Consider the following 22,956-nt stretch of genomic DNA (forward strand, 5'->3'; position numbering starts at 1 on the left):
TGATGAGAGAGCTAGTATGTGCGTTCTTCCTTCCCTGAGCTCTCAGGCTGTTTAATCAGATGGGTCTGGAAGGAGGCATTTGTTATACAAGTGCTAGTGTTGAGAGCACAGTTAACACCCTATCTCCTGTGTAAAAATCATTTCCATATTGTCCTTTAAATATAATAAATATTAATCACATCCAGCGCTATAGTAGATTACAACTTGTGAATGTGTATGTTTTTGAAAAGAAAAAAAGACTTAGCCCATTAACGGGGTAAACAAACTCTGACTCTAGGTTGTTGGTTTTTCTCCAGCTCTAACACTATCCACACAAATGAACATCTCGAGAAATTAAGCCTCTTTCCCCATATTGGTCATTCATTCTGTTTACCTTGGGTGATCACAGGGTATTTCTGTATTTGCAGTATGTTGTGATTTTCAAGAGACCAGAAACGCTACATGTCTTAAAAGTATTCTTTTAAAAGAATATGTGCCTAGAATATATAAAGAACTCTCAAAACTCAATGGTAGAAAAACAAACAATCCAATTAGAAAATGGGCAAAGACATGAAGAGACATTCCACTGCAGAGTATACACAGATGGCAAATAAGCACATGAAAAAGATGTTCAATATCATTAGCCTTTAGGGAAATGCAAATTAAAACCACTATGAGATATTACTATATACCTATCAGAATGGCTAAAATAAAAAATAGTAACAATAGCAAATGAGGATGCAGAAAAATTGGATCACTAATACATTGCTGGTAGGAATGTAAAATGATACAGCCCCACTGCTGACATTTAAAAAAAAAAGAAAGAAAGCTAGACATGCTACTACCGTATGACCCAGCAATTGCATTCCTGGGCATTTATCCCAGAGAAATGAAGACTTCTGTTCACACAAAAACCTGTACGCAAGTGTTTATTGCAGCTCTATTCATCATAGCCAAAAACTGGAAACAACTCAGATGTCCTTCAACAGGTGAATGGTTAAGCAAGCTGTGGGCATTCATACCATGGATTACTGCTCAGCAATAGAAAGGAGCGAACTGTTGATGCCCACAACCTGGATGAATCTCCAGATCATTATACTGAGTGAAAAAGCCAGTCACAAAGGTTACATAGTGTATGATTCCATTTGTATAATATTCTTGAGATGACAAAATTATAGAAATGGAGAGAGCACATTAGTGGTTACCAGGGGCTGAGAGGATGGGAGACAGAGGGAATGTTTACAATGGAGCAAGATGAGGAATCCTCATGGTGATGGAAATGTTCTCCATCTTGACCATCAGTGTCAATACCCTGGTTGTGATACTATACTACAGTTTTATAAGATGTTACCATTAGGGGAAACTGGGTGGAGGGTACACAGGATGTCTCTGTATTATTTCTTACCATTGTAAATGTAAACTTTGAGATAACTATGTAAATCTATAGTTATCTCAAAATTAAAATCTTAATGTAAACAACAAAAAAAGAATATATCATCTTTCTATAGTTACCTGTATTCAGAAGGTCAGCTTAATCAGAGAAGGTTGTCCTGGACTTAGTTTTTCTCTCTCCCATGCTTCTGTGGTAGGATTTGATCATAGGCAGAGTCATCCCTTTTAGGAAATCAGTAAGAGGGAAATTACCCTCTTCCATTCTGAAAATGAGTATCAATGGAAGCCTTAGAGGAGAAATAAGGAAAGACGTCGTGTGTCATTCAAGGAACAAATGCAAATGGAAGAGGATAGTTATTTCCCCAGTCCCCACCTCTAAAAGCCTTCTGACTTGCAGGGGATTGGGATTTGAAGCAGATTGTGTGACCATTGTGTGTTTTGGCTCACCAGTCTCTATAGTATCCATTAGGGTAAGCTTCTGTTCAACCACCCAGCAAGATGCCCCCAGTGTGTGGATGAATGTTTGATTCACCAAGTCCCACAGTTAGCTCTGATCATTGCTTTGTCTCTGACACAAACCTGAAGTTTAGGAGCTTATCAGAGGGAGAGAGAGAGCACCTCTATGATGAATGACAGGGTCATTTCTGTTGGTAGAGGAATTTATGGCATTGATTGTATGCTAGTGGATATTTGTTGGATGAATACATTGAATCATAATTTTCTGAGGACAGTGTTTTTCTCCTAGAACTTTTTATAATGTGGCAAAATTGGAAGTCATCTTTTGTTCCCCTTTCTCGTATTAAAGTAAGAGATTTATCCTTGGGACATTTTGCCAAGCAGAATGGACAGACAGCTTTAGCAGTTGGAAGAGCTCTCCATGTCTCTTCCTTTCTTTAAAGGCATGGTTGAAGGTGATCAGCATCATGGAAATCAAATCTACTCTTTTGCTGGTGGAAGATTAAGTTCCTTCTGGATTGGGTACAATCATAATAATAACAATATTAATCATTTTACTAATATCATTTATTGAGTACCTTGTATGTGCTACTGTGTTAGCTCTCTTGTATGTATAATTTTATTTAATTGTTATAATAACCTTGTGAGGAGGTATCATTGTATCTCCATTCTTAGGTGAAGCAATCAAGGCTCAAGCAGCCTAAAAAACTTGCTTAGTTATAGGAAAAGTCATAGGAAAAAGTCATAGGAAAGTGGTTGGTGGCCTAATGGAAAAGCTCTAGTTTGAGGGTCAGACCCAGGTTTAAGTTCTGGTTCTTCCTCTTAATTCATCTTAGCTATGTGACCTTGGGTCAGCTTCTTAACTTCTTTGAGGTCATAGCATTGTACCTGGCATATAACAGCTATTATTATGTCAAATAATTATTTCTCAAGAAAAGAAGCAAGAGGTTAAATGAGAGGGAATAGTTAGAACGTTCCTCACACTTTCCTGTTAACATCTCCTTTTCTTAGAAAATTTGCCTGTGAATATAAAGAACTTAAAACATCTGGGCTATTTTCTTTGTGAACTTCCCAAGATCACCCAACTATTCACTGCCAAAGCTGGGATAATCCATCCTATTAGTTCCAATAAGATTTAGCTCATAAATATAATGCAGTTTGTTAAGGCTTAAGAGCTTTACTAGTCGAAGCCTCTAGTTTTGTGTCCTTGGGCAAGTAATTTCATTAATTTGAACCTCGATTTCCTCCTCTGTAAAATGGGGTTAATAATAGTACCTATCTCAAGGGTTATAATGAGAATTAAATGAGGTAATGCATATGATAATAATGCACTTAGCCCAGTTCCTGGTATATATTAAGTGCCAAGTAAGTGTTATCTACCATAATTTTTTGTTATTTCTTTAAAACAAATTACCAGGATTAGTCTTCTGGACACACCGCTCCAAGTCAAGTCTGCTGTCTTACATCTTATTTATGCATATAATGTGGTATTCCTTTGTTTTCTTTCCTTTTTCCCCAAAAATGTTTTATAGTCAAGAGGAGTCTTAACAGTCAGTGGTATCTTAGACTTGGGGAAGTAGGTTGTGCAGGAACACATTCCTCCAGACCTGGGTTTTCCTAAACACTGACCAGAGTATGTACACATCACAGGCAGGAATCTAAGATTCACCACTTTAGAAGGAAATCTCTTTTACTTACTATGAAAGGATTAAGAGAGGGAGAATTGAGAAGCTCAGGCCTTTTTGCCCTTGTTATTAATCTTGTAAATGTCGCAGGTCCCCTGCCTTTATTGAAGAAGGAAAGGGCACGTTTGTTGCCTCCATTCTGAACCGAATCATGAGACTCCAGGCAATAACTGCCATTGAGGATGGCTAATTATGCGGTTTAATTTTATTTAAGGCCTTTGCAAGAATATTTGGATGACCTACCCTTTCTTATGTAATGGAGTCATTAGAATAACTTTTATATTGCAATGTGGTTTTCTCTTAAGTATGTTCCCGTTGTGCACAGATGAATTTGTAGTGCAGAATGTCAGCATAGTCTATATTTAATTGTACCTGCTGTTCTCATTCATTAGAATGCAGTCCCCAAGAAATAACTAGATAGATATATTGTTTTTTTTTCTTTTCATAAGACAATTAAACATAATGAAAGAGCATTGCTGAAGATCCCAGGCACAGTGCTAGGAGAGGTTACTAGGAGTGGAGACCTGCTAATGTGCCCTCTGGCTCCTGGTAAACTGAGAGTGGCTTCCTGGTATTCACACAGTGTAATTGCTTTATAGGGGGAAAAAGTTGAAGAGAAGTTTATTTCTGCCTCCGTTATCATCCCACAACAGCCACATGCCACATTTAAAAATGTTTCTGTAACAATCGTACCATGCCTGTTTCTAAGAGCATTCAGTGAGACATGTAAAAGTTCAGAGCAAATTAAATGTTTAAATATGAAACAAAGACCAAAAGGAAGTAGAAGTTGGAGATACCAACAGCACCTGATGTGAATAGGTCATAACAAAAAGGGAATCCTCAATTGGTATGGTTTTTCTTTTCTGGCAAAAGAAACCATATAGCTGATACAAAAATCACAATTTTCTTTAGAACTGATCTTACCAGACACCGGGCACAGTGGCTCACGCCTGTAATCCCAACACTTTGGGAAGCCGAGGCGGTAGGATCATGAGGTCAGTAGTTTGAGACCAGCCTGGCCAATATGGAGAAACCCCATCTCTACTAAAAATACAAAAATTAGCGGGGCATGGTGGCGAGCACCTGTAGTCCCAGCTACTCAGGAGGCTGAGGCAGGAGAGTCGCTTGCACCTGAGAGTCGGAGGTTGCAGTGAGGTGAGATCGTGCCACTGCACTCCAGCCTGGCAACCGAGTGACACTCCATCTCAAAAAAAAAAAAAAAAAAAAAAAAAGAACTAATCTTACAAGGAAATTACCGTTTGGGTCCCTATACAAAGCACATTAAGTAACTCCAACTGTAGTTTTGTGAAGGAGCTTTTATTTGTTTTGAACAGCCCCTTCGGCACCCAGCCAGATCCTAGCCAAGGGTAACCTCCCACCCTGACCCCTGATTGTGCTGGGGGCAGGGGCTGGGCAGTGGGCGGAGGAGCCCTTTTGTGAAGATGTTGGGAAAGCACATGCTCTTGAGGCTCTGGCCTTTATTAGCAAGCTTCTGCTTGATGCTGTTTATGTGGATTGTTTAATGGCTAATTGATGCAGAATGTGTAAAGATACAGTTTCCTGCGTGAGGCAGTTATGGGTGGCAACGTGGGTTGTCTCAACATGATACCAATTTCCACAGTCAATTTGGCCAATTCAGTGGGGGAAAAAAATCAGTCCAGCCTGAAAATCAGAGCAGCTACTTGTGGTTATTGAGGCAACTATGGTTGGTGGATCACATTTTTCATGTTTGAATCAGTTGTTTTTACATTTTATAGACATAGCCTTACTCATTTTTTGAAATAATCTCAAATACACAAAAGTAACATTTTAAAATTAATATCTTTCTTTAAATATTTGTAATCGCGGTTTATCAGGCTTAGTGCATATCAGTTCTAAGAGGAAATAACCATTTTACCATTGATATATAGTATATGTAATTAACTGATCTTTCATACTTTGTTATAGGGTAAGAGAGTGACCACAGTGACCACAAAAGCACCTGCAGAAACTATGGATTATCAATTTATTTATTAGTAATTAGTCATGGTAATGAGAAATCAAGTTGTGTTTTGAGGTTGATTTTTTAAAAGAGCTTTATTGATATATAATTTGCATGCCATAAAATTCATCTACTCAATTCAGTGATTTTTAGTAAGTTTATAAAGTTGTGCAACCATAATCATAATCCAGTTTTAGAACATTTTCATCACCCCAAAAAAGTGTCCTCATGCTCATTGGCAATCACTCCCTGCTCCTGTCCTCAGCCCCAGGGAACCACTGATTTACTTTCTGACTCTTAACAGATTTGCCTTTTCTGGACATTTTATATAAGCAGAAACATACCACATGAAATCTTTGTGCCTGACTTCTTTCACTTAGCATGATGTTTTTGAGATGTGCCTGTATTATAGCATGTGTCTGTAGTTCATTCCTTTTTATTGTTGAATAGTATTCCATTGTATGGATATATCACATTTTGTCTGCTTATTTACTAGTAGAGGGATATTTGGCATTGTATCCACTTTGGGACGATTATGAATAATACTACTTTTCATACACAAGTCTTTATGTGGTTCTGTATTTTCATTTCTCTTGAGTAAATACCTAGGAGTGGAATTGGTATATTTCTTTAGATATTTGTAAATCATAGTTCATCAGGCCATCTAGCGCATATCAGATTTGAGAAGAAATAATTATTTTACCATTGGTATATATTATATGATTAGTATAATGAACCAATGTTTCATACTTTGTTAAAGAGTGACCACATAGTGACTACAAAGGTCATATGATAGCTTTATGTTTAAGTTTTAAAGACACTTTGAGGCTGATTTTTATTTACCTAAAACCACCTACTATTATCCTTAGCATGACAGAAGGCTCTTTTAGTAAACTCTTCCATTCTTTCTGCCCACTGATATTTTTCTAATAATCTTCTAAGCATTTCAAGTTATTGGATGGAACTGCATCATAACCACCTATTATCTACTTGGGCTGTCACTGCTGCAACTCAAAGATTTATTGCATCATCGTTAAAAAGCCCAGCTTACTGTGAAATCTCACTGAAGGAGTGAGACAGTATTGTGACAGGAGACACATGTTGTGATTGGATAATGTTAACTCGTCTGTGATCCCAGCTGAACACACTTGCTACCCTAGAAGAAGCCTGCCTTCAGGTGGAGCTGGTATAATGAAAGTTAACCTCATTTAGCATTTGGATATAAGCCAATGTATTAAATGATCCACATCCTGATTTCCTAGAGTGGAAGTCATCATTACTGATTCTACAAAGCAGTAGCTTTATAGTATATTTGGTACATTCAAGTTTACAAAATGTTTTTCCCATTCATTTGATTCATTCAACATTTCACTGACCTCTAGCTCTGTGCCAGCAGTGCTAAGCACACAGGCCCACTTCATTCTCTTAACAGCCTTGTCGATGTAGGAAGATCAGATATCAAGATATCAGATATCAGGATATCATATACAGGATATGATGTACAAGATCAGGGATGATATCTGATCTTCCAACACTGGCAAGGTTGTCAGTGAGAATTCAGGATTGTTATGAGAATTAAGTGAAATTGTGTGCTCAACACTGAGCATGCGAGTGTTGTGAGTACACACACCCACACATACATGTATGCTCAGAGAGGTTTAAATGATTCGTCCAGTCTCACAGTCAGTATGCAGTGGCACCTTCCAGGGCATCACTCTGCTTCCTTTAAGGGAATCTGACCCACAGGAATCTATTTTGATGCCTATAAAAGCCTACTGCATAAAATGACTAAATCTTTTAAAATGAAAAAAGGAGTATTGGATATTAAAAATGAGCCACTTTGCATTGTACCTTTATCTTACTATTTCCAAAATGATAGTCATCTCTTGGCCAAGATAGCTTAAACCTAAACCTTAAATTAGGAAACACCTAAACTTGATATTTTTAATGCAAAAGGAGAATAAGTTAGTTTGCTTTTTCACTAAAGGTTTATGTGTTGCGGTAGAAGAAACTTATTTCTCTTTAGTGGTATGAAGAGGACCCATAATTCCAAGCTTCAACACACCTCATTTGTATTTTCTTTGAGAAAATGTCTCAGTTAAAATCAATGCCCTAGTATTCATTTGAGCTCCCTTGCCTTCAATAAAACTAATTGATAAACCCTAATAATTAATGGCCTGATTAAACCAAAATGACTTACATCTGCCCTGATGATTGCCATTTATAATCAGTCACTTTAATGACTCATCTTTTCTGTGCTTTGCTTACAGAAGAAAGGCTGTGATGTTTTTAAGTGAACTGAATGAAAAGCTGTATGCCTTCAATTGCTGTTTGTTTTCCATAACTTGATATTGCATTAAAATAAGCATAAATATAACTACCTCCTTAAAAGTAATCTTTCTGCCTAATCTGTTGTGCTGTTGTCTATGGCTTCGAGTGAAGCTGAAAACAAACAAGAAAAAAAAAATCAAATCATTTCAGTGTTTCTAGAGCTATTCTTTTTTTTTTTTTTTTTTTTTTTTTTTTTAAGATAGAGTCTTATTCTATTGCCACGATGGAGTGCAGTGGTGTGATCTCAGCTCACTGCAACCTCTGCCTCCTGGGTTCAAGCAATTCTCCTGCCTCAGCCCTCAGCCTCCCAAGTAGCTGGGACTACAGGCACATGCCACCACACCCAGCTAATTTTTTGTATTTTTAGTAAAGACAGGGTTTTGTCACATTGGCCAGGCTGGTTTCGATCTCCTGACCTCATGTTCCACCCGCCTTGGCCTCCCAAAGTGCTGGGATTACAGGTGTGAGCCACTGCGCCTGGCCCCTGGAGCTATTCTTAAGAGCTATAGGTTGGCTGGATGTGGTGGCTCACACCTGTAATCCCAGCACTTTGGGAGGCCAAGGCAGGCAGATCATGAGGTCAGGAGATCAAGACCATCCTGGCTAACATGGTGAAACCCCATCTCTACTAAAAATACAAAAAATTAGCCGGGCATGGTGGCAGGTGCCTGTAGTCCCAGCTACTTGGGAGGCTGAGGTAGAAGAATGGTGTAAACCCAGGAGGTAGAGCTTGCAGTGAGGTGAGATCCCACCACTGCACTCCAGCCTGGGTGACAGAGCAAGACTCCATCTCAAAAAATAAAAAAAAAAGAGTTGTAGGCTGGGTGCAGTGGCTCATGCCTGTAATCCCAGCACTTTGGGAGGCTGAGGCAGGTGGATCACCTGAGGTCAGGAGTTCGAGACCAGCCTGGCCAACACGGCAAAACCCCATCTCTACTAAAAATAACAAAAACTAGCTGGGCATGGTGGCAGTCGCCTGTAATCCCAGCGACTTGGGAGGCTGAGGAAGGAGAATCGCTTGAACCCGGGAGGCGGAGGTTGCAGTGAGCTGAGATCGGGCCATTGCACTCCAGCCTGGGCAACAAGAGCGAAAACTCTGTCTCAAAAAAAAAAAGTTGTAGAACTTGCATGTTTTAAATGAAACCTTGAAGTAATAAGTTCAGTGGCTATATAATAGGATTGTTGATACTTTGGATATAAGGTAGAATATTTTATGCAATAGATAACAAAATTTAAATCAGGGGAGCTGTCCTTAACCCAACATTTAAAGGGATTCTATTTGCTTCAAATTCTGCCACATGAATTCAGATTTAACCTAGTTTAATAAAGTCCTAATATTATTTATATCTACATTACCTTAAAAAAGGATTCGAGGTGGTTTATGATATAAGGTCAATACAATGAACAAAAGACAAAAGCAAACATTTTAAAAGAAAGGGAGGTGGGGTGTGGTGGCTCATGCCTGTAGTCCCAGCACTTTGGGAGGCTGAGGCAGGTGGATCACCTGAGGTCAGGAGTTCGAGACCAGCTTGGCCAACATGGCGAAACCCCATCACTACTAAAAGTACAAAAATTAACCGGGTGTGTTGGTGGGCGCCTGTAATCCTAGCTACTCAGGAGGCTGAGGCAGGAGAAGCTTGAACCTGGGCATTGGAGGTGGCAGTGAGCCGAGATCACGCCACTGCACTTTAGCCTGGGTGACATGAGCAAGACTCTGTCTCAAAAACAAAACAAAACAAACAAACAAAAAAACAGATACTTCTACTTCTGCCCATGGAGTCACTGATGTGGGATTTGCCCTCTACCAGAAATAATTAGGAAACTGGACAAAATAGTGAAACAGTTATCTTCAAACTTTAGACAACAGGCAATGTGAGACAGTGATCCCTGAGAGAACAGAAACAAATGAAGTAAGTCCTACAATCACCCAAGCTGTCTGCACAGAAACCCAAACAAAGCTCAAAGGTCTTACTGAGCTGAAAAGACAGAATTTGGAGTTCAAGGAGACCAAAATGGCTAGAATTCACAGAGCAGAGTCCTAGAAAGGCAGGAACATGCAGAGAAAGAGCTCTAGAAATTGCGTAGGAGTTTCCTTGCGTCTGGCCTAACATCAGCCTCTACATTTACAGAGTGAAATCCTACAAAGCTAGACAACCAACTACTGTTTAGAAATGAAAATTTCTGGGGAACTATAAGCCAAACAATTCCCAAAACTTATACAAAGTTGGGAATAATTTAAATTCTAATAATCCAGTGTAGAGAGGCCTCATTAAACACATTGGAGAATTCAAGAAAGAGATTAGAAGGATTATGCTTTAGCAGTGGGGCTAAACTAGCCCTGTAGTAGTGGTTACTCTCAACTCTCCTAAAATAAAAGGACTAAAATCAGCCTCAAAATGATTCAGCTATCAGTGTTCAGCAGATATATTACTTGCCAGTATCAAGTCCAACACTCTGGATTACAATAAAATCCAGCATTCAACGACACAAGATTCACAATGTTGACAATCCAAATAAACAGTTGACAAGCAAAGAATTTTTCTTCTGATTATGGATGAAAGACTATAACCTGGAAAAAATCAGTCTGTAGAAATAGATGCCCCCCTCCCACACACACACCAGAAATAATGTACTTTGCAGACAGGACTTTAGAATAGTTATTATAAAAACTATATATGCCCAAGGAATTCATAGGAAACATGAGCATAATGAGAGAAATGGAAGACAAACAAGTTGAACATTTATTTTTCAATTATGAAAAATATCTGAAATAAAAATTTAATTGATGGAATTAACTGAATTAGACACTACAGAAGAAATTGTGATATGGAGGTTAAAGATCTGGAAATTATCCAAAATTACTCATTCTACTACTAGAAAAAATATTTTTTTAAATGAGCACAACCTTAATGATCTTTGAGACACTATCAAGAAGTCTAAGATATATGTGTTAAGTGGAGTCTCAAAAGAAGAGTAAAGAGAAAAGGAAACAAAAAATAATTTGAAGAAATAATGGCTGAAAACTTTCCAAATTTGGTGAAGCCTGTAAGTCCACAGATCTAAGAACTCAATGAACCCTAACCAGGATGAACACAGAACCACACCAAAGCACATCAAAATAAAAATTTTGATAACCAGTGAGTAAAAAGAAAATCTTAAAAATATTCACAGAAAACAGAGCACATTAGGTAGAGAAACAAAGATAAGATTGACAGCCGACTTCATATCACAAGCTATGCAAGCCAGAAGATAATGGAAAGACATCTTTAAAATGTTGAAAGAAAGAAGTTATTCCAGAATTCTGTGCCCAGCAAATACATTTTCCAAAAATAAACAGCTAAATAAAGACTTTTTCAGATGAATATGAGAGAATTCATTGCCAGTAGACCAGCATTACAAAAAAATGTTAAGCTATTTAGGATGAAGGAAACTGATGATGGATGGTTAGATCTACACAAAGGAATAAATAGTTTAACAAATCGTGGATAAATAAAAAGATGTTTTCTCACTTTTAAATGTCTTTAAAATATAATTATTTAAAGGAAAAATAAAGACATTATATTATGGCGCTTATAGTGTACATAGAAGAAAGATGTATGAAAATAAAAGATGAGAAGAAGAAAATGGAAATATATTATTGTAAGGTTTGTACATTATAAATGAAATACCCTAATATTACTTGAAGGTAGACTGTAAAAAATTAAAGCAGCATATTGTAAATTCTAGAACAGCCATAAATAAATAAAGCTTCAAACAGACTGGCAAAATTCAACCCATGGGCAAAAATTGGGCCTTTGCCTGTTTTTACAAACACAATGGAATTGGAACACAGTCATGGCCGTTCATTTACATGTGGCCTATCATTGCATTTGCACTACATCAGCAGAATTTGAGTAGTTACAACAAAAAGCTTATAGCTCTCAAAGCCTGAGATATCTACTTATGACTCTTTACAGGAAAAGTTTGCCAACCTCTGGCTCAGAAGCAAATAGTAGAGATTAGTGGAATGCTAAGAACTAGCCCAGCTAACCCAAAAGAAAGCAGGAAAAGAAGAGAAAAAGGAACAAAGGTCAGATGGGGCAAATAGATGGTAGAGTTGAACCCAGCCATATCAATAATTACGTTAAGTGTGAATGGTCTAAACAGTCCAATTAAAAGCACAAATGTCAAACTATATAAAAGAGCAAGACACAACTGTACAGTGTTTGCAGGACACCTATTTCAATTATAATGACAGATATATCATCCAACAATAATCAGCAGATTGTTTAAAGAAAAATAATAACATGGCCAGGCGCGATGGCTCACACCTGTAATCCCAGCACTTTGGGAGGCCAGGGCAAGCAGATCACTTGAGTTCAGGAGTTCGAGACCAGCCTGGCCAACATGGTGAAACTCCCGTCTCACTAAAAATACAAAAACTAGCTGGGGGTGGTGGCAGGCGCCTGTAATCCTGGCTACTCAGGAGGCTGAAGAGAATCACTTGAACCCAGGAGGCAGAGGTTGCAGTGAGCCAAGATCACATCACTGCACTCCAGCCTGGGCAACAGAGTGAGACTGTGTCTCTAATAATAATAATAATAATAATAATAATAATAATAACAACAACAACATGTTGTAGGGTTTATAATTTATGAGAAGAAGCAAAACTAATGTATAATGACAAAAACACTCAGTGATTTACCAAAGGCTGGGGGTCAGGGTAGAATTGACTGTAAAGTTTTTAAACTTTTACACAGCAAACTTTTTGAGGTGAGTTTAAAAACTTTTTGAGGTGAGCTTAAAAACTTTAAAGTTTAAAGGTTTCTAAACCTGGGGGTAGGAGGGAGATGGTGAAAACAGAATGAACAAAGGTTTAATGATTTTTTTTGAGACAGTGATTAAAACAGTCCAGGTGGAATGCAAAGATTGGTTTGAGGATGACTGGATGTCTAGTACTTTAAAGTTTTTAAACTTTAAACACAGCAAACTTTTGAGGTGATGGAAATGTTCGATATCTTGATCATGGTGTGGTTGCATGGTTGTAGACATTCATCAGACTCATCAAACTACATTCAAAATGGCTGCAGTAAAATTGATTTTTTTAATGAGATTTATTTCAAAAAGTAAAGTGAAACGAGAAGAAATTTCTCTTCAGATATTCTGAACTTTTTAGAAGTTAAATCAGAGGGAAATGCAGTAAGTTATGTTGGTCTTTTAAATGCTGGCCTGAAAACCAGGCTGTATTGGATTGGTTTCTGGTTCAATAAGTCTGGAGTAGAACACAAAAAGCTGTATTTTTTAAATATGCACAGCCAAGCTTAGGGGCTATTTATTTGCATAACTTTCATTGTCTTTATTAAAAGAAACATCCCTATTGTTCAGAAAGAAAACCCCACTTAGAATATACATAAACAACATTGTTATCCTAAAATCGCATGAACAGTATTTTTGTTCAGAGAATATACCAAACTGCTTCTTGGTCTACATGCACCTGGAGGCCAGAGACAGGGTCTTACTCATGTTTCTCTCCACAGCACCTAGTACCATATCTGGCACATGGTAAGGTGTCAGTAAATATTTGTGAGTGAGTACTTTTAAATGACTATGGATTCTTCTCAGAATGAAGTGTCATTTTGAAATGTATTCATTCTGAAGTGTAGTCCATTAAATGGGAAAAGATGGAGCTCCTTCTTAGGCCAAATTCATGCTCTTCCGGATCAGCATGTTAGTTCACCTGTTTAGTAGAGATACCATTTATTCACCATTTGCTCAACAAATATTGTTTCCTGTATGTACCAGACACCATTCTAGATGTGGTAGTGAACAAAACAGACCAAGTATGCATTCATGGAGCTTCCCTTGAAGAGGGGAGTACTGAGAATTAACAGATCTATGTGTAGAAATGGAGCGTGTTGATGGAGGTAAATGTTAAGAAGAACACTGAAGCAGAAGAAAAGGGAAAGGAAGTATCTGAGCTGGGGGGTATTGCTACTGCATACTAGGTGGTTAGGAAAGGCTTCCCCTAAAAAGGTAAGAATCTAAAGCAAAGGAGAAAAATTCAGGCAAAAATCTAAAGCAAAGGAGCAAGCCAGGGACAATTTGTGGAAGCATAGTAGTATTCCAGGGACACAGAGCCACAGCGCAAGAGCATACCTGGCAGGTAGGCCAGTGAGCTGAAGCAGAGTGGGCATGGAAAAGAGTGGCAAGGTGAGAGTATGAGGCAGCTCACAAGGGCCTTGGGGACCTCTGGGAGAACTTTCCATTTTTGCACTGAGTTGGAAAGGCTTTGGAGGTTTTAGGCAAAGAAGTGACGTGGTCTGACTTAGGTTTTAAAGGGATCATTTTAGCTGCTGTGTTGAACACAAACTATAATAGAGCAAGTGTAAAACTAGGGAAACCAGCTTAGTAGCATTGTTGAGGAAGGGATGCATATAGTCTGGCAAAAATGTTTCCTTGTAAACATCACATTGGTTTTACAGTCCTACTTACTGGGCTTTGGAAATTATTTTCTTTGAGCTAGTATTTTACTCAAATACAGCTTTAATTGCCACAGTAGCAATAGAAATTATTTTCTAAATATAATGAAATATACAACTTTTTCTAGCTTGGTTGGTTACCAATTGATAATAATAATACACTTAAAGAATGTTGGACAGTTTAAAAAGCAATTTTACATTCGTTATCTCATCTAATCCTCACAGTTCTCTAATATTGACAAGGTAACTGTTATCTCCCTACAGAGTTGGAAACTAAAACATCACATGCCAAGGCCAAAGTCATGTGCCAAATTTGTGACAGGATCAAAAAGACTAAAACCCAGGTCATATGTCTCCTAGCCCAGATTCATTGACTTTGTTAAAGGGGGTTGTTAGGTTCAAATTATGTCTCAAGGTTGCTGGTAAAGGGGATATTTATATTAGCAAATTTAATGTATCATTTAAAAAGCTATCAACCAGTGAACAAGATACTGTGCTCGGCAGGGATACATTTAAAGATGTATAAAGTATACTCCTACCCTATGAACTTATTTCTTTGGGTGATGATACTGATAACAGCAAAAACATTAAGTAACTCTTAGTATAAAATGTCATTAAAGCTGAGTGCAGTGGCAAACATCTGTAGTCCCTTTGACTCGGGAGGCTGAGGCAGAAGGATCACTTGAGCCCAAAAGTTTGAGGTCAGCCTGGGCAACATAGCAAGACCCTGTCTCTGAAATACATACATACATACATACATACATTACATACATAAATCATGTGCTTTGTCCCATACGTTACATACATAAATCATATGCTTTGTCCCAAACAAATGGTACAGACAGATGCTACAGAAATTCAAAGAAGGTAGTGACTTTGATGGCCTGAGATGAAGGATGGGCAGGATTCAGATAGTTGGAAAATATGGAGGAAAGGTTTCTAAACCTGGGGGTGGGAAGGAGATGATGAAAACAGAATGAACAAAGCCTTAATGATGAGGTTTTTTTTTCTTTTGAGACAGTGATTAAAACAGTCTCATTGGAATGCAAAGATTGATTTGAGGATGACTGGATGTCTACTACTTTCACACATAAAGTACTTCTGGAAACCAGATTGAGGGGAGAATATGGAAAAGTCATACAGTAGGCTTACATATATGTTAAAAAGATGTTGGAAAGCTGGAAAATGCAGTCAGGTTCTTATTTACACCTTGTCTTTTGGAATATAGTTTAGCAGTTTTGTTGTTTTATTATTTTGTCTTTCCATTGATCCACTTAAGTCAGATGTATCTGATTGAAACTGAAGATTTGCTGCTTTTAGCATACCTCTTAATTTCCAGGCAGCACCTTCTTCCAGGTGTTCAAAATATTTGTTCATTAACTGTCTCCATCTGATATGGTAGCTTAAGAATGGTTTAGGGCAAACTTGTCCAACCCATGCTCCACGGGCCACATGAGCCACAGGATGGCTTTGAGTAGTGCAGCCCATCGCAAATTTGTAAACTTTGTTAAAACATTATGGGATTTTTGTGTGTGTGCCATTTTTTGTAAATCTCATCAGCTATTGTTAGTGTATTTTATATGTGGTCCAAGACAGTTCTTCTTCCAATGTGGCCCAGGGAAGCCAAAAGATTGTACACCCCTAGTTTAGGACATCAATATGTAAAAGAACAAATTGTGCAAAAGAAAAATATTTAAAACTGAGGGCCCATGATAAGAACTAGATTTGAAAAATAAGACCAAACTATGTAGAATCTAACATTTGTTTCAGTTCAGCAAACATTTAAGTGTCTACTGTGGCTATGATGTGTTGTGCTAACTGCTGGGGAACACTTGAAAGCACAACCCTGTTCTTAAGGAGTTCATGTTCTGGTTGGTGGGGGGCGTGTCAGAGAATACTTAACCTCCTCCTTAAGGAGACAAGTGATGTAGTGAAAGTGGTATATTTAAGGTTTAATATGATGATGGTATAAGAATTATGTTGAAAAATTAGAGAAAACTATAGACGCCAAGAGACCAGGGACTTGCTGGTAAAGGGGACATTTGTCTTAGCAATTTTTTTTTTTGGAGACAAGTCTCGCTCTGATACCCAGACTACAGTGCAGTGGCACCATCTCAGCTCACTGCAACCTCCGTTTCCCAGGTTGAAGCAATTCTCCTCCCTCAGCCTCCCAAGTAGCTGAGATTACAGGTGTCCGCCACCACGCCTGGCTAATTTTTGTATTTTTAGTAGAGATGAGGTTTTGCCATGTTGGCCAGGCTGGTCTTGAACTCCTGACCCCCAGTGATCTGCCTGCCTCAGCCTCCCAAAATGTTGGGATTGCATGCGTGAGCCACTGCTCCCGGCCATGTATTAGTAAATTTAATGTATCATATAAAAAGCCATCAATCAGTGAACAAGATACTGTGCTTGGAAGGGATACATTTAAAGATGTATAAAGTATACTCCTACCCTGTGAACTTATTTATTTCTTGGGGCAATGATACCGATAAAAAGAGCTTACACCTGCCTGTGCATACCAACTTGAATTCATAGAGCCTCCCAATAGAGGTTATAGTGTGTGGTATCTGAAGGGCTTGCTACAGAGACAGGCTCTACAGTTCACCCCTCATCACTGAAACAGAATCATCAACCACAATATGTACTTGTGGTTTCCATTCTTTATTCACTCATCCATTCAACAAATGTTTATCGAGCACTTGAAATATATCTGGCACTCTTTCAGGGGCTGGGAGCACAGTAGTCAAGAAAAGAGACAAAGTCCTTTTCTTGTAATGTAAATTCATGGAATTTCTTGTAAATTCATGGAATTTACATTCAAATGTCAGTTATCAGGCTAACTGAGGCTGATAATATTTAGCAGGCTAAATGAGCTAATGTTTAAGAAAATGCCAAGCACATTGCCTGTCACATAAGTATAATTCAGTAATAGTTACTGTGTGTGAACTTGAAATTTGAATTAAGTATCTACTCTTGGCAAGATACTTTGTTGTGGTACCCTTTTGCCGGATGGAAGGTCAGGAGAAGATTAACTCATTTACAGTTTTTTAAAAAATGTTACACCAAAAAATTGAGTCTCCTGTTCAGTGTCAGTGTAGTCGAGATTATATGCTGTTTTAAATATAACCAGTTGTCTCTGCTAGACTACACTTTTGCCATAAAAGACGCATTGAAGCAGATGCTGCTCTATACCATCAAAAGTGGTATGCTCTTGTCCTCCTTGGATGGCTTTTTTGGGCTCCCTGAATTCCTGAAAAGGCTCATTGTTGTCTCTGAAGATGCTTCACAAAAATCCTTTGTGTCATTACTTAGCGACTGAGTGCTTTGGTGAAATCTATGTCAATTCTTTTGTTAACTATAACAGCAGCCAAAAATAATGTAAGGGAAGAGAAGGATAAATGAAACAAAGACTAATAAGCACATGCATGTACACATATATACACATCTTTTAGATAAATTTCTAAGTATTATCTGAAGTAGCATTTGCCTTGTAAAACATGTGAAATAGCAGTACTACATTCATTTCCTCATCGGTTTCATTCAAATATGACCTGTTACCCGTAGCATATGAATGATTTTTCCTTGTTGCCTCCCTTTGGCATTACTATTACTTAGATAGGAGGACTAGCTTGATAATTACACATATAGAGCAAAACTCATCCTTTTTGTGCAAATTCTTTGCAAGAAGATTACATTTTCTTATCTACCTACTTTTCCTGAAAAACTAGGGATAGGATGATGGGTGTATTTACTGTTGTTGTAAGCCAAGGTTTGATTTCACTTTCACTTAAAATAAACTCTTTCTTCTGTAGAAACCAGAAATCATTGAACGTGGAGGAGTTAAGACCTTACATTTTACCTTCAGTTAAAAAAAAATGCTTTTCATTAAATTTGTGATTTGAATTTCGGATTGAGCAGATGATGTCATTTCTGCAACTTGGTGTGGTGTGCATGTGTGCTTTTAAAGAACAAACGCTGTAGATACATGGAATTAGTTACATGGCCTTTTCTGGTCCCTTTTTAGACGTGAAGCCCTCCAATATGCTAGTAAACACAAGAGGACAGGTTAAGCTGTGTGATTTTGGAGTTAGCACTCAGGTATGTCTCTTTTCCTCCCAGTGTACTCTTTTCTCTGCAACAACCCCTTTATATTTTCATTCTGTTCTCTGGATTGAAAAATCACCTAGCTGCCAGACAAACAGAAACTCTGCATCTTTTCCTCGTCTGGGAGTGTGTTATTCATTTTTAATCTCTGAGCGAGTTTCCTTCATCAGAATATGATTGTTCATTGTTTAATGACAGTAAAAACTGCTGATATTGTAATTACTACTTACGAATAGCAAACTTCATTGATATGCAGCTTTGATATGAAAGCGTTCTGGCCAGACAAAAGGGAGGGCAGAGTGGGAGCTGTGCCTGGGGAGCCCAACTGGCCCACAATAAAAATTAATATTGGGAGCAACAATGGTGGAGGGCCATTACAATGTGCAGCACAAATTTTAATTAATTTCCATTTTGGACCTCCCCTGAGAAACGCAGTGATAGTGACCCATGAGCGTGCTGTGATGTTGATTTGAATTGCAGCCACCTTTACTCCCAGCCAAACACGAAGACCAAAGCGAAGGTCATCGTTGTATTATGAGTTGTCAAAGTCTGTTATCCCTCCAGCGTATTTAGTGTTCATTTCATTCTAGTAATGCATGGGGCTTCATTCACATCTTGAGCCATCTGACTAAAAATTAAGTGTGTTCAAATTCTGCTTTAAAATGACTTTTTATATCAGGCGGGTTTGGGATACTAAAGCGATAGGCATCCTGCTTAAGTGAATTGTTTAAGGTTATCTGCTATAAACTGTAATGCTGTGCTTGTTTAAACTGGAAATCACATTCAAAAGAAAAGAGAGATTTAATCATTTTTATTGCCTTTGTAGATAAATTTGTTCCCTTTTACATAATTTTTAGTTGATTTATACGAATGATGATTGTAGGTTAAATGAGGAATAATTGCCCATTTTATTTCCACATTATCTTTATATTGTTCTAACAGACTGTTTTGTCTCATAGCTGGTGAATTCTATAGCCAAGACGTATGTTGGAACAAATGCTTATATGGCGGTAAGTAAACTTATGCAAAAATAACGTTTAAAACCAACATCTTTATCTTTATGTACTTGGTAATGTATAATTCTTGAATTAATTCCACAGCTTTAGCCTAGCAGATCATAAATTGCAAAGTCAATCTAGTCATGATCTGATTTTTAAATCTTTCTAAAAGACATTAGGGTTTTTACAGGAGCTATCAACTTATCTGACTTTGTTGACTTAACTGGTTGGTTCAAATGTGAAATCGCTGAGTTTCGAAGTTTAATCCTACAGAAAAATTTCACCTTGTAGCATACTGGCCACTTTTCCACATTTCTTATTTAATTAACCCTCAAGTATCCCCAAATGTCAGTCAATAAAATTGGGTTTTTTTTTTCTTGGAATATGAACATGCTTTGTCACCAGATCAAAATTAAATTACTGATGTAGCCAAATTTTATTTATGGATCTCTGAATGTAAAGGTTTAGGGGGCTGTTTTCTATAGAACTTGTACCTTTATATTTTGTTTAGTTGTTATTCATGCCTATTGTAAGATTATTTAGTTGCACTGAAATAAACTTACCAACAATAACAAGTAGAAGCATAAGGCTGTTTCAAAGACCAGTGCAGACTTGGCTTTTGAGTAAGGGAAGTTATTTGTTTTCATAAAAATACTTTAGTTTATGGGTTTTCATAATCACCTTGAGAGTCAAAGGGAAAAAAAATTAAACAGGAAACTTATCTAGTATTAATTTTGGAGCAAAGTTTTGTCTTCCTGTAACAAAGATAATTTTTTATAATGAAAGCTCTAAATTTATTTAGGTAGTCCCTTTCATCTCTAATAGGCTTTGTTAATATGTCATGAAATTAAATGATGTTAGTATGGATAAAACCGTGGGTCTTAGTCTCAGTATTCTTTCTGTATATATTATCTTGATTAAAGATTTAGGGATGGAAAAAACACATGAAAAAATGCTCATCATCACTGGCCATCAGAGAAATGCAAATCAAAACCACAATGAGATACCATCTCACACCAGTTAGAATGGCGATCATTAAAAAGTCAGGAAACAACAGGTGCTGGAGAGGATGTGGAGAAATAGGAACACTTTTACACTGTTGGTGGGACTGTAAACTAGTTCAACCATTGTGGCGATTCCTCAGGGATCTAGAACTAGAAATACCATTTGACCCAGCCATCCCATTACTGGGTATATACCCAAAGGATTATAAATCATGCTGCTATAAAGACACATGCACACGTATGTTTATTGCGGCATTATTCACAATAGCAAAGACTTGGAACCAACCCAAATGTCCATCAATGATAGACTGGATTAAGAAAATGTGGCACATATACACCATGGAATACTATGCAGCCATACAAAATGATGAGTTCATGTCCTTTGTAGGGACATGGATGAAATTGGAAATCATCATTCTCAGTAAACTATCGCAAGAACAAAAAACCAAACACCGCATATTCTCACTCATAGGTGGGAACTGAACAATGAGAACACATGGACACAGGAAGGGGAACATCACACTCTGGGGACTGTTGTGGGGTGGGGGGAGGGGGGAGGGATAGCATTGGGAGATATACCTAATGCTAGATGATGAGTTAGTGGGTGCAGTGCACCAGCATGGCACATATATACATATGCAACTAACCTGCACATTGTGCACGTGTACCCTAAAACTTAAAGTATAATAATAATAAATTAAAAAAAAAAAAGATTTAGGGATGGAACCTTATTCTAAACCTAATTCTAAACCTAAACCTTATTCTCAGAACAATACAAAACATTTTGTTTTCATTCAGATACCAGAATAGCTCATTTTTGTCTTGCGTGGTTTTTAAAGAAAGTTTATACTTTCTTGTATAATAATAGGAAAAATAATAAATTAACCTCTGAAGTCATCATATCTGTTTTTATAAAATGTAATTACCTTCCTTCCTCTACCAAGTTAGGTGAGATTGGTGAGCCACCTTTATAGCTTTGCTGAATGCTAAGGTTTAAGTCTTTGAAAGAATATGAAACACTGTAATTTTTTAAAAGTTGGGGGGACATGACTATAAATGAAACAATTGCTCAACTACCCAGCATGTTCTTAGTAGCTTTAAATTCCTCTGATAATTAAATTGCATTATATTTGAATGTGCAAATCCAGATTACAGTTGTCTTTCCCAGGTGTACATTAAAGAAATTAGTTTTTTATTTTTGTTTATGGATGAATGTGATGCATCCATCTGTTAATTGAAAATGTGAGGATTAAAATTATGAAATGTTAGCTTGGATTGACAAAACTAAAATTGCTTTGCTTCTTAGGTGAGTGAATTCTGGTCGTCAGCTTTGTAGTTCAAGCTATAAAAAGCATAAGATACCTAGAAAAGGAGCAATGATAGCTTGAGAGTGAGTGCTTTGCTCAGGTCAGTAGGAGGCTCTTATTGGCCAAGTGCTCACCTACGTGGTGTAAGGTTGGGGGTGGGGGGAGGTGGAAATAACCTATATTATTATAGTACAGGTATGAATCCCTGACTTTTATCTGCTGACAGTCTCTTGAGAGAAAAGAGCTGAGCTTTTTTTTTTTTTAACCACAACTAGTTCTCATTTTAGCTGGTATATTTTATAATTTTGAGTTCTACATGAGCCCTATACCAAATATCCATGAACTACAGTTCTCAGGCCAAATTCAATTTACTGGAACAATGTACTGATCACTCTTCCAAGCTCTTACTGCCTATTTTTGTAAATAAAGTTTTATTGGAACATGTCCACACCCATTTGCTTATATATTATGCATGGCCCCTTTAGCACTACAGTGGCAGAGTTGAGTAGTTGTGACAGTTGCAGCAGAAAGTATATGGCTCATAACATGAAAAATATTTACTAGCTGACCCTTTACCGAAAAAGTTTGCCAGCCCCTGATCTATGCCAGTGAAAGTTGTATCTGAAACTGAGCACCTTCAATAATCAACCAGCATTTACTGAGCATCTTCTATGCTGTTAGGTACAGTGGAACCACTCTATAATCTAGATAAGACTTGGGTGAAACAGGGAACACGACATTATATGTAGCAGCATTATGTGTGACATAATAAAGACTTAAGTTGTACCAAACATACATTTAGTAAATAAGACAGGCTGGGCACAGTGGCTCACACCTGTAATCCCAGCACTTTGGGAGGCCAAGGCAGGCAGATCACCTGAGGTCAGGAGTTTGAGACCAGGCTGACCAACATGGAGAAACCCCATCTCTACTAAAAATACAAAAAATCAGCTGGGCGTGGTGGTGCATGCCTGTAATCCCAGCTACTCAGGACGCTGAGGCAGGAGAATCACTTGAACCCGGGAGGCGGAGGTTGCGGTGAGCTGAGATCGCACCATTGCACTCCAGCCTGGGCAACAAGAGTGAAACTCAGTCTCAAAAAGAAAAAAGAAAAGAAAATGAGACTTACAGTGTACAAACTTGATGATTCAAACAGTATATGAAAAGGATGCTTGCACAAGAGAAAGATCACTGTGAATGGATGAGCAAATACTCAGAAATAGAAGGCATGGGTGAGGGTGAAGAAGTGGGGAAGAGGACA

At 37.8% G+C, this 22,956-nt stretch overlaps 1 protein-coding gene across 2 annotated transcripts in view; it reads left to right on the forward strand.

Moving 5' to 3' along the window:
• MAP2K5 (mitogen-activated protein kinase kinase 5) overlaps positions 1–22,956 on the forward strand; it is a 263,443-nt gene that overhangs the window by 130,551 nt on the left and 109,936 nt on the right. For both annotated transcript variants that reach the window (XM_001174814.6, XM_001174812.7), the window contains exons 14-15: positions 18,307–18,380; positions 19,346–19,396. In XM_001174814.6, the coding sequence (XP_001174814.1) occupies positions 18,307–18,380; positions 19,346–19,396 (125 nt within the window). The remainder of the gene's footprint in view (positions 1–18,306; positions 18,381–19,345; positions 19,397–22,956) is intronic.

The sequence above is a fragment of the Pan troglodytes genome, chromosome 16 (assembly GCF_028858775.2).
Source record: "Pan troglodytes isolate AG18354 chromosome 16, NHGRI_mPanTro3-v2.0_pri, whole genome shotgun sequence".
Taxonomy (NCBI): Eukaryota; Metazoa; Chordata; class Mammalia; order Primates; family Hominidae; genus Pan; species Pan troglodytes.